Source organism: Aptenodytes patagonicus, chromosome Z, assembly GCF_965638725.1.
Source record: "Aptenodytes patagonicus chromosome Z, bAptPat1.pri.cur, whole genome shotgun sequence".
Classification (NCBI taxonomy): Eukaryota; Metazoa; Chordata; class Aves; order Sphenisciformes; family Spheniscidae; genus Aptenodytes; species Aptenodytes patagonicus.
In genome coordinates this window covers 15,638,528-15,654,233 of record NC_134982.1, presented here as the reverse complement: position 1 = coordinate 15,654,233, position 15,706 = coordinate 15,638,528, and the positions used below count along the sequence as shown (strand labels likewise).

At 35.1% G+C, this 15,706-nt stretch overlaps 1 protein-coding gene across 1 annotated transcript in view; it reads left to right on the top strand.

Moving 5' to 3' along the window:
* Positions 1-15,706, top strand: part of RICTOR (RPTOR independent companion of MTOR complex 2) — an 89,679-nt gene that overhangs the window by 45,027 nt on the left and 28,946 nt on the right. The window contains exons 14-22 of the mRNA XM_076361875.1: positions 66-132; positions 242-322; positions 2,385-2,485; positions 4,970-5,132; positions 5,546-5,647; positions 8,117-8,163; positions 10,534-10,669; positions 11,241-11,440; positions 12,890-13,016. Coding sequence (XP_076217990.1) covers positions 66-132; positions 242-322; positions 2,385-2,485; positions 4,970-5,132; positions 5,546-5,647; positions 8,117-8,163; positions 10,534-10,669; positions 11,241-11,440; positions 12,890-13,016 — 1,024 coding nt within the window. The remainder of the gene's footprint in view (positions 1-65; positions 133-241; positions 323-2,384; positions 2,486-4,969; positions 5,133-5,545; positions 5,648-8,116; positions 8,164-10,533; positions 10,670-11,240; positions 11,441-12,889; positions 13,017-15,706) is intronic.

The window sequence follows — 15,706 nt, the reverse complement described above, 5'->3', positions numbered from 1 at the left end:
GTTCTTCTTGCAGACACAATAAGAAATTAACTTTCTAAACTGTTTCCATACTTCTTTCTCCTTAGGCCTGATCTCATGGATAATTATTTGGCTTTAGTGCTTTCAGCTTTTATTACCAATGGACTTCTAGAGGTAACTAATGACTTTAAGTTTGAATAGATGCTTGCTACTTTTTTTCTTACAAACATTAAAATAAGGTGGTACACGTTAAATGTTGTAATAATTTTTTAACTTTTTGAAGGGTCTGGTTGAAGTGATCACGAGTAGTGATGACCATGTATCTGTTAGAGCAACTATCCTTTTAGGAGAACTTCTGCACATGGTAAGTAAAATTTTTTGCTGAGAATAAGTAGTATTAGTAGCTAGTTGTAAATAGATATTTCCTATTATAGCTTTGAATTTGTGTTACGAACTTGGAACATCTACTTTTCGTCAGAATAATGGGTTAATTTACATCAGATCTTTTGGCACTTCATATATTAAAAACAGTATGAATCAATAGTGAGGCCGTTTAGGAAAGTATTGAAAGTGCTAGGGATTCTGCTCCAAGTATAATCCTCAGCTCTCACTCTCACCAAGACACTTCCTTGCCTCAGTAGCCAGTTGTATTTTTAAGCTGGAGTTCTGCAAACTCACCCATCAGTTACTGTGTTTGGGAAAAGGACCATTGCTGATTTTTGCTTTTCTTAGAATGATGTTAACCCTCTGGCAGTGTGTTTAGCTTTCTGCCTCACAGGCTAGGCAGATGAAATTTTTTTCATGTTCAGCTTGATGTGGCTGGGGCACTTGATATTATTCATTCATGCAACTCCAGCTTGGTGGAATGCTCTTTCAGCACTGCCTGTCGGTAGCCCCTGCTACAGAGAAGCTGAAGGGACCTTGCTTCATTCCGCTTCCCTCTACCTAACATATCTTTTACAGTAGCTTCTCTCTTAACGTAAACTATTTTGGTATAGAGATGTTATTATTGTTGTTTTCCTATACACTCCAGTGCTAGCTTTCAGCCTCCCAAGGAGCTGTTAGTCATATGTGAAGTGATATGATTTACCTTTCTTGCAAAACAGTTCTTTTATTTTTCACATCCTCTCTGGATGACAAGAACAGCATATGCAGCAGAGCACTTTTTGCTCAGTTTTCTTGTGTTTTTTTTAATCTTTTTTCCAAATAAACTACTTCATAAGAGATGGTAAAATTGTGAAATACAACTTTGTCTTACAAAATTTGAATATGAGTTACCAGACAGTCTGCATCTTCAGACTATCGACTCGTTTCAGATAGTCTGCATCTTCAAACTATCGACTCATTTCAGTGGTGCTTAATGCTCCAGAAAACAAGATCACAATCTTCAGATACAGGACTGAGAGTGGTGAGACACTGGCACAGGTTGCCCAGAGAAGCTGTGGATGCCCCATCCCTGGAAGCGTTCAAGGCCAGGTTGGATGGGGCTTTGTGCAACCTGATCTAGTGGAAGGTGTCCCTGCCCATGGCAGGGGGGGTGGAACTAGATGATCTTTAAGGTCCCTTCCAACCTAAACCATTCTGTGATTCTATGATTGCTCATTACTCCAGTGATTTACAACGTCTCAGCTCAGCAGCATGGGTCACAACCACAACAAATATGTTCTTCAGTCTCTTCAGTTGTTTTTCTTTAAATAATTGGTGGAATTTCCTGAGCGTTAAGTCAGCCATGTAGTTTAAGAAGAAAATCTGTAATAACATATGCTATTTTTCTGGTTTCCAGAATATTTTTGAATGGGAGTGACTGTTACTGACATTTGAGTATGCTGCAAAGCATAGATATTTTTTGTTTTTCTGAAGAGATGATTCATTAGTCAGAGATGACTGTTTAGCAAAATACTGAACAAATATTTGTACTTTTGTTTCGTTTTAAGAGGTTGAAGTAATTTCTTTATCTTCATTGTTATTCAGTTTCAAAAAATATTTGCAGAACTACCTATGTTTCCCAAAATAAAAGCAATTAAATGTCTAGTAACTTAGAAAACTATGTTAATTAATCAGATTTTTTTTTCAGCTTAAATTTTATTACTGATTTTAGATTTTTTTTTTAGTACATATGACATAAGGATACCTGATGCTTTGCATGTACTTGCATGTTACCACTTAAAAAAACACCAGTGCAAACAATAGAGATTAGAAGGCTCTGAAATCTAAAATTGTCTTAAGTTACTTTCAATTGCATTTCAGGTTGATTAGTTAGATCAAATATTCAAAATGGTATGTGTAATTATTGCTCTGACATTATGCAAAAGGTAGTTTTGTTGTCATGCATTTCTGAAAGTCTAGGTTCTTCAAATGTTGATCCTAAAGAGATGGCTGAAAATGTTGTAATAAGTTACTCTAACTGGTCTTTTGTTGTTTTTTAGGCAAACACAATTCTTCCTCATTCTCACAGCCATCACCTGCACTGCTTACCAACGCTAATGAATATGGCAGCATCTTTTGACATCATGAAAGAGAAAAGACTGTAAGAATTTTAAGTTACACTTAAAAGCAAAAATATTTACATCTCCTTTTCCCCTACAGTTGAGTGAAAACCTACATTACAAGTTTTCTGGTGGCTGAAACCACTGCTGTCTTTATTTAAAAGCAAACAAATGCATGCATATAGAAATCCTCTGTCACACTTACTAGGGAAATAGTTTCCAGTGCATCATTCCAAAAGTGTTTACAGTAACAACTTAGGAATTTTGAAATTTGGAAAGAAAGTTTTGATAGAAGACTTCAGAACACTTTTGCATAGATTGCAAGATTTTTACACAGAATTTTTCTTAAATGAACTCTGAGGCACTGTTTGACCAAGCAACATCCAAGATGTGTTCTGTGTGTTTGACCTCTCCGTTATTTCACACTTTTTTTTTTGGCATTTTGATACAATTGAGCTTTCAAAACTAAAAAAGCCTGTGCCAATTTTTTTCTTCTGTTGTTTATCTATAGCTAATTAAGTAGAAATAGACCGAATCAGTGACTCATTATTAGTGTGAGCAAAAGCAAAAATCTAATAGTGGCATGGAGCTGGTTTTGGGTTTGTTTTTTTTAACCTTTTCTTCTTCAGAAGAAAATGGTAATTGTAACAACAATAGTTATGTTAAAACTTTGTGGTGCTTTTGTTCAAAGTTTGCACTGATAATTTTTCACTTCCATTTAAATATAAGAATGTATGAACAGAAATTTTAAATTTAGTGCAGCATTCTGCAGTGGCATGTAGTTAAGCAGTATTAGGGAACAGTATTAGGGAACTGTTTGGCAGTCCTGGTGCCAATCAAATGAGGTATATTTAGGCATCTGACTCAAAAAAATGTTTATAGAAGCTTTTTATTCCTCTTTGGACTAGAAATACCTGAATTTTCAGGATTTTAAAAACCTGTGGGCTTTTTTATTTTATTTTACTTATTTTTTAGAATGTCTCTGTACATCATCTAATCTTGCAATTCAACCTCTGAAGTGCTCTGTTATGAAATACTATCTCCTGGGTACTTCACACAATTTAAACCTCCTGAGGAAAGAAGTCAAATAATTTGATAGATTCACGTGCCTTTAAAATGTGTTTCTGTAACTCAGAGTTCTTACTTGCATTTCCTTGTAGAAGACTCTTTAAATTGAGTGTATTTTTTTTTAATAGGAAATTAGAGGAAATTTTTTTGTTAATTACTCTTGCCATTCCTGATCTGACTTGTCAGATCAGTATTCTGATAAATAGATCATAACTTTCTATTTTGTCTTTCATTGTGTTGTCAGTGATAAATTACAAGAATTACAGAATCTTTCTGAACTGCCACTGTGAAATGATAAATGCCGCTTGTAGAATGCTTCCAAGAAACATAGTGCTCTTCTGCTTTTTAGCTTTGAAGATTTCTTGTATGTCGGTAGAAGATTTTGATATGTGAAAACAGAGTTATTTTTCCAAAAAGGCATATCTGAAACTCCGTCACAGGATATTTCACTTGGTCAAAGCTGTGGAATGAGAGGAAGGATGAAGAGCAGAAGGGATATGTTTGTGGATTACCTGCAGTGTTTTTGCTTTTTGGCATTTGTGGACATACGTGATAGAGTAGTAAGAATTCCCGTTTTTGTTGGAAGAAAGTGATTTTGTAGAAGTAGTATTTTTTTATTTGGGGATCTTGGTTTTGGTCAACACTCTGCGTTGTTTCATACTCTGAAAAACTGTAAGTCCTGTTACAGATTAAATTTACGTCATTTAGATAAGTGACCAAATTCAAAGGTATTTGTTTGTTTGAAGATAATATAAAATAAAAACTCTCCTACCCTATGAGAATTTTTGTTTATGGGAAAGAAAGGTAGACTTACCTCCTCATTTTTAGACTTTCTTGTTTTATTTGCTCAGCAGGGTTGTTTTTTTTCTGCTACCACTATTTTGTAATTAACTGTTTCTGCCCCTGTGAGCTGTCATTTCTATTACTTCTTATCTTTTCCTGCAAAACTTCTTAGATGCTATTGCTGAACTGTTTAGATATAAAGAGCAGGAAACATAACTACTGATACTCCTGCCACTCTTTGGGGGGAGGGGGAGGGGGGGATTTAAAAGAAATCCTTCATTAGTCAAAGTTGAAGCTAGCCCTCTCAACTTTACTGCAGAACGTTGACCTACTGTGATATCTCACAATACTTTTATCAACTTTAAACTTTACAATGTCTTCTGTGAACTGTGATAGACACCACTAATTGCAGTGTAGAAGAAAAGGTATCAATAAGGCTCATTCTTCAGTACTAGAAATTCTGAAAGATAATTTTCTGTGTAATTTCAGTACAAGACTGAAGCCTATGGATGTATGAAAACTTTAATCAAGAAAATTATTTTCTTTTTATTCACTTTGGAATTGTTGGTCAGCTCTTTCTTGAGCTATGTTTATTTACTCAGGATATAGCAGTGGTGCTCTTTAGTTGGATAACAGTTGCCAAATACTGATTGTAGTATTTTTTTTCCTATTAGACGAGCAAGTGCTGCACTCAACTGCTTAAAACGTTTTCATGAGATGAAGAAAAGAGGACCTAAACCTTACAGCCTCCATTTAGATCATATTATTCAGAAAGCAATCTCAACGCACCAAAAGAGGGATCAGTACCGTGTGCAGAAAGACATTTTTATTTTAAAGGTATTACCATTATTGATTTTTCAAAACTGAATTTGACTTTTGTGTTTTGGAGACTTAGATCCTGCCCTCCAAGCTTCACTCTCTCATCTGATTCAGAGCCATTTATGTGATTTCTTTGTAGTATTTTTTTCATTTAATTTGTCTTGTAGGTACTTGTGGATTCTATATTGCATTTCTAGAAATTGAGGAGTGAAATTACAATAATTTTTAATGCTTTTGGGGGCCAATTTGTGATCTCTTACTACTAGATTCTTAATGCAGTACTGTAACCATGCAATTTACTTTCAGATGCAAATTACTGTGGAGCATAGCCCTTTTAATGATTGTTACATGAACAGTAAGTATATCATGTGACAAGACTAAAAAAAACGATGCAAGGAAACTTACTGTAGTTTTTAATGTCTGTATTCCAGGATACAGAAGAAGCACTTGTAATGAATCTTCGAGACAGCCAAGTTCTCAATCATAAAGAGAACCTTGACTGGAATTGGAATCTAATAGGGACCATACTGAAGGTGAGCTTAAAAAGGGCATGGTATTATTTTTATGAAATTGTTTGGGAAAAAAAGTCTCCATTTCACATGTGAGTTTTGACTTTCTAATATTAACTCCATACTACATCCCATAATATTTTTTATTTCCAAAAATTAGAATCTCATGGGTTTAATCAGTGCTGATATAGTCTCTTTGTATACAACCCTTAAACTATATGCAAAAATACACTACAGTTAAATTCACAAATTTCTTAATAAGCATGTATTAAATTTTATGTAACTTTATTTGTATAGAAATAGACTTTACAGAATTAGCTATAATGACTTTAAAGCTGCTAATACTTTAGACTTCAGTCCAAGCTACACAGGGATACTGCCTCATTCAGTTTCATAGCAGATTGTTTTTGTATAATGTGAGCTGAAGGTTAAGGCTGGCGGTGGGTTATAGATCAAACTTCAGGTGCTTAGACTGAGGCACATCTGAAAACTTCAGTAGTATGCAATCTCATTGTATGTTTGGAACTAATACAAATACTGCTGTAGCATCGAGTTCATTACAACATTAATTTGTTTTTACAAAATAATGGAAATATCTCTGACAGGGAGGGCGTTATCTTACATATATTTCATGTGCGACTTTTAAGAGACTGCCTCTTTTTTTTTAAGCAGAAAACTTACTTTCTTTGAGGAAGAAAACTTTCTGAGCGAGTACTCAGTATAGTCTTTGAACGAAAATAGCTCCTATCATTCTGTGCATCAAAGCCATCCTTCTGTTGTTACCCCCAAGTAACATTTTCTTATTGTCTTCTTTACTGTGTTGTTATAAAGGCGGTGAAAGTACAAAAAAGGATTAATGGTGACAATCGTAATCAAGTTTATCTTTAAAAAAAAAAAAAGAACCTAAATATTTCTGTGCATTTTTTCAGGGACTGATAACTTGAGAGAGCAAGGATCTGTCTGGAATAAAGACCTGAATACATATATGATAGTAGCTTTGCTCCACCAAATTTCACTATTTAAAGGCTTTTTACTGCAATTACTAGATTTACTGGATTACTAGCTATCTATGATTATTAATCATAGATATTTTTACGTTTGATTCAGTATTAAAGATATTATCAAGAAACTTTTTCAGAATCTCACTGTTAATTAGTCTGTGTAGTACTTTGACAATGGAAGTTTTATGTAGTTGACTGCTAAGGTGTTGTTTTTACCTGAAATTTAGGTCAAACTGTCAGTTTCCCTGCTATCTCAGACCTCCCCAGCAGTATATTTTCCAATGTTCTGTCAAACAGTTGCCAATGTCTCAAAATCAGGGACTTCTGTCTTTCAGAATGAGAAGTTTCTGTGTTTTCTGGTTTAATTCTAACCACTTCCGTTCCTGTTAAACTGCACACCACCAGCATAAACCTAAGATAATGTTATCAGGGTGGTCCATCTTCAGTCCTCGAATGAGCAGGATCCAGATTCCAATGTTTGCAATGTTTGGACTTCGCTATGTCATGTGGCTGCTCACCTCCCTCTTGTCTCTGTTGCAGCCTTGCAGCTGTGGAGCATCAGCTTTCTAACAACCTCACTACTTGCATCTCATGTGGTCCCTTACTGCCTTTTTTACTTGCTCAGCTTGCTGTCTAAGCTGTTAAAAGGAGCAAAAGTAGCAGTGGTCAGGATGGAGGAATTGCGACTTTGTTGTTGACAGCAGAGCTTCATACTTTATCTGTCACTGTTACTAGTGTAGTCAGTTTTACTAATCATTAACTAGTGCACTATATGTTTTAATACTAGTATACCAATTGGAAATGTAGAACTGTATCGCTTAGGTAGGAAAGAAGAATGTTTGATGCACTTTTTTCCATCCCTTCCAAGAAGAAACTTACTAGTAGCAACAAAAATAAATCTGAAACCATAGAGGCAACAGATGGCTGTAAAAACAGAGGAAAATAAAATATGAAGAAAGGATAGGTCCAAAAGAGAGTATTATGACTTCATCTGATCCTTCTTAAAACATCTTGCGAAGTGTCATCAGAGGAGTTTTAAATACCATTTTAATAAGCAGTATTTAAGTGAGCTGTAACAGAATAATTATTATTTTTAAAACAAATCTGATTAATAATGAAAACAACGACAAAAATTATTTCCCTGTTATGCATATCAAAATTTTTTTATTTGCAGAGAAGAAACTGAGCAAAACTTTTTATTTTTCATTAGCTTTTCATAGTTTGCTGTTTTCATTAGAATGGTGGCCTTGTACACATAGCATGCGACCAACATTCCCTGTCCTTCTATAGAAAAAAATCAAACAGTTCTTGGAGCAAGAAGTGTAGGCTTTTCAATAAAATAAGGGTTTTTTATAGGTAACAATAGATGCAAGAAAACTTACACTTCTAATTATTAGGTAAATATAACTATAATAGAAATGAGTAAATTTTAGTGACTAATCAAGGACTGATGTACAAGTTTCATATAATGCTATATTTGCTGTTTTTCTAGTGGCCAAATGTAAATCTAAGGAACTATAAAGATGAACAATTGCACAGGTATGTAAAAATTATGTAGACTTCCTTTGAAGAAAGAAATTTGGAAAAAATGGTTTTTAATATTGCAATAAACTATTCCTTGCATATGTCACATTTCTAAAACTTAGTCTATAGATAAGCAGCAAAACTGAAAATTTAGATAATTAGGTTGCAATATTGGCTTTAAATAAACAGATCTTTAAGCTTTAGTGGTTTCTTTTCTATGCACAGATACTTTACATATTTATTCCCTTAACAAGAATCATACCAGCTTTGCAAACACCCTATTTCATTTTAAACCTTAAAGTGTTACCTCTTTGATATTTCATACATTAGTGTTTGATATCAGCACTTGACAAATTTTGACAGAATAGGTATACAGTTGTACAGTCATGGAGTTACAGCTTTCATCAAAAACCAAGAGGAAGTTTTTTCTAGTTGCTATTAATGGCAAGGGAAGTATGTGTCACCTGGAGGGGGAAAAAAAAACCCCAAAAGAAAACCCCACCAAAACAAAGGTATACAGCTCTAGTTCCTTTCATGTCTGTTGGCATTAAGACATTTTTATTACTTTTGTGCATGTGTGGTAATAGTGTTACTAATTAGTTCTTGGATGTCTCTTTTAACATGCGTTTCAGAAATTGATTTGATTAAATTATTTTGAAGAGTAATTCTGTATTGTAGGCATGAAAAGCTACTTCTACATGAATTTGAGGAAAAACCTAAAGCTAAACCATAGCTGAAAGGCTCATGCTGCTCCATTTTAAATTTTTACTAAAAAGTAATCAGGCTACTTTTATATAGTGTTCCAGCTAAGTGGTAGTCCCATTGTAACCATAGCCATAATTTATTTTTGCATATGTATTTTTTCTGGTTTATTTTTCTTCCCTAAACATTATTTGCCAATCTGTACTTTGTGGTAAAGGATTATTTTCCAAATCTGGTGGTTTATAACATTGCTTCTCTAAAGCAATGTCTGCAGTCCTAGCTATGACACCCACCCCCACCCCTCTACCTACCTACTTGGGACAGTGTTCCTGTTCCCTGGTTTTGTACTGCACTCAAGCATTGTTCAGTGCCTAAATAATTTAATTCCAAATAAATTGAGAAAATCTAGGAATGAGTTAGTGTAAAACTTCTACAGTTAGTTGATCCTTTCTGCAGGATTGTGGGGTGGATGCTTTAATGGCTTTAAAATGCTGTTGCTCTTGTTTAATTATAACTAATTAAGCCCCAAATCTCTCTGCTGATCATAAAAAATTTTCAGCCACTTCATTTTTGAAGTGTAAAGTACATTTAGTTGTCCTTCCATAAGTTTTTTGTTTGTTTTTTTTTTCACTGTTAGTGGTCTTGTGGTGATCTTATGGCTGTTAAAGTGAAATTCCAGATATTTTTGATACAGATTCCTTCATTTCATAGAGATACAGTTAATGCAATGTGTGTATACACATTTATGTGTATATACATACATATATACACACTTAAGTATACACATATATACATACACATGTAAATACGTGTTACTATATGTAATATATTTATTGCTAATAACGCAGAATAAAATACATTTCATTTGACAAAATTTAAAGAAACCCTCAGATTTCCTTATAATTGGTCCTGTGTTTGGAGTTGGGGATAGTGGCTTACTCTCACTTTTTTAACTGAAGGCTCAGTGCTTCAGTTAAGTCTTCTTAAAGCTTGACATATCTACCTTCAGACAGAACATTCTGTGTTATTTTAAGGCACAAACGTGTTTATTTTTTGACTAAGAATTGGTGAGGGGAAGCTCTTTGCTGAAGATTTATTCCTGCAATGCAAAACTCAAGCTATATTGCTCACCATGATTTCAAAAAGTCTGAGTGAGAGTCTGCATTTGCAATCACTGTGTTATGCTTCAGAAATGCTTAAGTGAGGTGAATGAAAATACTGTTGCTGAATAGATACGGCCTTTTCCTGGCAGAACACAAAAATGTATTTTTCACCCTAGTGTTAACTATTATAGCTGAAGAAGACTCATGTCACAGATTCTTTTTTAGCTCTTTGTAGTCTAGATAGTATAGTCTTTGAAACTCACCACAGGATAAATTACAGCAGAATAAATTATAAGCATTGAGAATGAGAAAGAAGCTATGGCTTCTAAGAGCATAGAGATTTTGAGTTCCTTTGCTTATTTTAAGTCATGGCATAGAAAACCCTTTATAACACACAGTACAGCTGCATCTCTGAAATCGTGTCTGGATAGACTCATTACTGCTACCTGCTACTCTTTTGAAAATTTATTGCCAATAAGCTAATTTAGTGATAACATGTCTTTTCTACCAGCATAATTTTGTACTGTGAGACTGTCCTTGTCATACTGAAAAACAGAAAATTCTTTTTTACTTTCCATAGGTTTGTAAGGAGATTGCTGTATTTTTACAAGCCTAGCAGTAAACTGTATGCCAACCTGGATCTGGACTATGCCAAGGCTAAGCAGCTCACTGTGGTGGGTTGTCAGTTTACTGAATTTCTTCTTGAATCAGAAGAGGTAAGAAATTTTCAGCTACAAGGCTGGAGGTAGAATGAGTAGTGCTGCTGTATGCCACTTGGAGGAAAAACCTTAATTTTAGTAAAGACTTCTCTAGACTTTGGGTGTTAAATCTAAAATGATCAGTGTAATTCAGAAAGAGAACTTAAAATCTTGAATTGTCCAGATGACACACTGAGGAAGATGACTGTTTAAGTAGAAGTTTTATTAAATACAGTTTTATTAAATGCGATTTAGGGTTTGGAGGTTTTTTTTAATTTTTGCTATGTATGTCCTTTCTTTCTCTACCTCCTTTCTTCTTGTGTGCTAAAGACTTCTATGCCTCAGGCCAGAGGAAAATATCATTGAACAATCCTTTTCCTGGAAAGAATAGAATTGGTCCTAAGATGTCTCCAAGCTAAACTCCTTTTATTTGCCTTGAACCTTTTTCTTTAGTCTGAATTGTGTTTGCCAGCCAGCATTTCTATTTTGTATCTGTATTGTGTTTGTACATTTTAAGAAATTTAATATGATGGATTTCAGTAAAGAAGAGAGACCCAGTAGTAAATGCTATTACTCTTCATTTTGTTAGGATGGACAAGGTTACCTGGAGGAATTGGTTAAAGATATTGTATATTGGCTCAACTCTTCATCAGGAATGAAACCTGAACGTAGTCTTCAAAATAATGGGTTACTAAATACCCTTAGCCAGCACTACTTTCTGTTTTTTGGTACTCTCTCTTGTCACCCTCATGGAGTGAAAATGCTTGAAAAATGTAACGTGTTTCAGTGGTGAGTGTTTTTATTCTGTTTGAATTGCCCTTATGGGTATAATAGTTACAAAAACTGTAAACTGTGCATGTGGACCACCGTCTGTAAAGCTGAAAACTTTAAAGTTCTTTTGATTTACTTACAAGTAAAGATCCCCAGCTGTGGGGGTGTTTGGTGTTTTTTGGGTTGTTTTTTTTTTTTTAAGACGGGGTCTTTTAGTCTGTCATTACTGAACAGAGATGGGTGATTGTGTCACAAAATAGCTTACTTTTTCCTATCCACACCTATCTGACTGAAATCAGTATCAGGAAAGATGATACTGTACTGAAAAGACAGGGAAAAAAAACAAAACAACAAAACAAACAACAGAACCCCACAAAACCAAAACAAAACCCACACAAGCCACCAAAAACTTGCAGGTATCATACTGTTTGTGAAATGGGATGATGCACGTTGTACATAAACTTCAGTCCAGTATATTTGAGTGAAGTTGTGAAGTTCAAAATTTTGTTCAGGTACAAATAAACTTAACTTTCTTTGGGAGTAGATTGGCTAGTGGTTAATACCAGTTTATTTTAAATATAGTAAACTTCAAGCGAAAATTCAGGTGTTTTGATGTACTCTGTTTTTTTAATTAAGTTGTTTTCCTTGATTATTATAGAATCATAGAATAGAATAGTTTGGGTCTGAAGGGACCTCTAAAGGTCATCTGGTCCAACCCCCCTGCCATGACCAGGGACATCTTCAACTAGATCAGGTTGCTCAGAGCCCCGTCCAACCTGACCTGGAATGTTTCCAGGGATGGGGCATCCACCACCTCTCTGGGCAACCTGGGCCAGTCTTTCACCACCCTCAGCGTAAAAAATTTCTTCCTTATATCTAGTCTAAATCTACCCCCCCTTTAGTTTAAAGCCATTCCCCCTTGTCCTGTCGCAACAGGCCCTGCTAAAAAGTCTGTCCTGGTCTTTCTTACAAGCCCCCTTTAAGTGCTGATGGGCTGCAATAAGGTCTCCCCAAAGCCTTCTCTTCTCTAGGGGAACGCAAGTTTTTACTGGCTTCAGAAAACTTGATTTACAATAAAATCTAGACAGTTAATAGGACTAACCTTATGGCAAGCTTTATACACAGAACGTTTTACAATGAGGAATTGTTCACAGATGTTCATGAACATTAATTTTTGTACTCATAATCACTAATTAAAGTATGCTGACAAAATTATTACAGAGCAATTATAAAAAATGCTGGTTTGGGTTTTCTCCCTTGAAGTTTAGTGCATTATTTGGTCCCTATTTGACTCTAACAGCTGTAACAGTTTAAAATTACTCCATTTCATATGAGAACTTACTTTGTATATAGAAATGAAAGTCTAATTCAAAGTACTTAAGTTTAAATTACAGATTGAATAAATAAATGGGTTTGAGTGGTTCAAATACTAATTTTTATTTTCTTCTCCCTCCCCTTCCCCCCCAGTCTTCTTAATCTTTGTTCTTTGAAGAACCAGGATCACTTGTTAAAATTGACTGTTTCTAGTTTGGATTACAGCAGAGATGGGTTAGCAAGAGTCATCCTTTCTAAAATCCTGACAGCAGCTACTGATGTAAGTTCGATTCAACTTATGTGCCATTGTTATTTGCCACTAGACATTCTTTTTGTTATTCAAGGTGTATGACTTTATTTTTAAGCTATTATATATCCAGAAAGGTTTTTATTTTTGTATGCAGAGAAGTGAAATTCCTACTCATGTAGCTTTTGAATTTGCTGTGAACTTCACACCGTATATTGTATTTGTGCTCAGGAAATTAAGTCATTCAAATAGAGGTTTCTGTCATGTATGAAAGGAGTTAAAGTCTTTAAATGCATAAACCAAGTGTAACATTATTGTCGAGGTCAGTAAATCAATCATGAAGGCATTGTTTTCACAAACAGAAATGTGTGTTTCTAGCAGTAATAAACAGGTTAACCTTCCAGTGGTAGATACTGTTTTGATAATGATTGAGGTTACTGTGGTGGAACTGAGTAAAAGCTATAGCTCCTGGAACGAGGGGGTGGTTCAGAAATAGGTATTGGGATTTGTACTTCGAATCAAAGAAGGTAAGTAGAAAGAAAACAGACTTTGTAGACTTGGGAAAGGGAGCTCTTGAACTCTTAAGAAAAGAGAAATCAATGAGGTGTAACATAGTAGACAAGCAAGCACTGATGTCAGGGAAATGACAATTAGTAAGTTGAAATCTAACTAGAAGAGAACTTTCATTACTTCAGGGAGAGCTATTCCTCTGTCGCCTGGACAAGGCAGAGTATATTCTAGAGTGGATACAAGAGGGAATAAGGTAGATGCTAGCTTTAAATGTCTCATTGTATTTTGGAAGAGGAGAGGGAAAGAAAGAAATTGAGCATATTTCTCTGAGACTATCAGAGATTGATATGATGATATCAGATATGATGATTCTTGTGGGTAAAGAGTGGAGTCTGAAAGTAATAAAGATAGTTGGGGTTGAAGGAATGACTCATTGAAAGAAGAGGGTGAAGGTCCCTACTGAGTATTTTTAAGTAATCTTTCAATGAAGTGATGACCGATATCTCTTCTCCAAAGCTGTTTTATGCCTAGTCTGAGCAAGAAAACAGAAATTACTATGTTGTGAGGACACATGCCTGTGTCTTACACTTCTGACTTCCTGTTAGATGGCTGTCAGTTAAGAGCAATTTAGACTGTGGAACTTCATTTAGCAGTTTCTATTGAGATTTCATGTCAATGGGTACTGCCCCTTGTCCCCTACACCACCTCCCAGCTATTTTTACCTCATAAAAAGGGACCATACACGGGGGAAGAGCACTCCAGCATTTCAGTTTCTTCCAAATGTAGCTAGTTAACAATTAGAAAATCCAGGCATGCTGTCACAATCTCCTCAATGAAGTGTACAGATACACTAATAATGTGAGATATTTTATTACGAATGAGTGTTTGTGGTTTAGGTTTGGGGAAAGATTTCTTGATTCTGATATGTAAGGTATGAACACTTAAATTCTATTTTGAGAGAGATACTTCCAAATGTTTTCAAGCATCCAGTACTTACACCAGAAGCTTTATGTAGGTAGGAATGGGTTGATATCTAAAGACCTACTTTTCTACTTTTTTTTTTTATCTTAAGCAGGGGTGGGGTGGGAGCCAGAATGTATTCAACTCTGATACAGGTATCACTAGCTGTAAGCAGACCGGCTTGAAGGGGGGTGCAGATACTGTCTGAACATATTGTCCCAAACATACACAAAGCCAGAAAGCAGTTGAGAGCTACTGCTGCTCTTAGCGATCATAACTAAAAATAGAATTTCCACCTATTTGTAATTAAGCTTAATGAACACTAGGTAGTAAACGCTTCTTGTACTTTGGATGTGAATAGGGTAGACATCACTCTCCGGCACCTTAGAAATTAAGAAAGCTTGTAGAGCCCCCAGGTTTACCCATTCAGTTCTGGTCTGTTTTGGATTGTGGAAAGGATTAGAGATCATGATAGCATTGCTGGCATTACCTTGACTATTTAATGCCAGGCCTTGACAGATGTCGAAGTAGAACTCTTTGGAGAAAGCTAAGAGACATTCTACAGGCTCAAACTTAAGAACGCAAATTTTGGAGCTCAAACCTAAATAATTAGTTTTAAAGCTAGAGGTCTTTCTTGCCAGATACACTGATACCTTCTTGCATCCTGATGTCTCAGCCTATGTTAGTAGCCTATGGCTACTGAGTTCTAATGCTTCCATTTCCCAGTTTTGCATTGATGTGTGAATCTAGCAACATTGTCTAGGGAAACAGCAGAGATTAAGTAACTGTCTGTTTTGGCAGTCTTCTGCCAAAATGTAAAAGAACAGAAATTATTAGGATATATCTTCTCAACTGCCGAGCACTGTCTTACTCTATAAGTAAAAGCGTAATCTTTCTCATATGTGAACAATATGGGTCAATAGTCCTTAATATTAAGAGTTAGGTCTGCATTCAGGTATAGCAGGTCTCTAACCATAGCAGTGTTCAGAGCTGAGATGTATTGTGAGTTAAATGATACTATTTAGAGTTCAGTGTTGCACTAGATGAGACTGTACCGTGATTTTTGTGCACTGCAATACCATGAGAATCCTTTCAATATTTTCTTTTTTTTTAAAGAATTTGTGATAACACATTTAAGAAATATAAAAAAAATTATATCTTGTTTGTTCATCATTAATGTAAATGAATTTTTTACTATCAGGATACTAAAAAAGAAGGAAAATTTACTGTTTGAACCTCTTAAATGGAGCCTG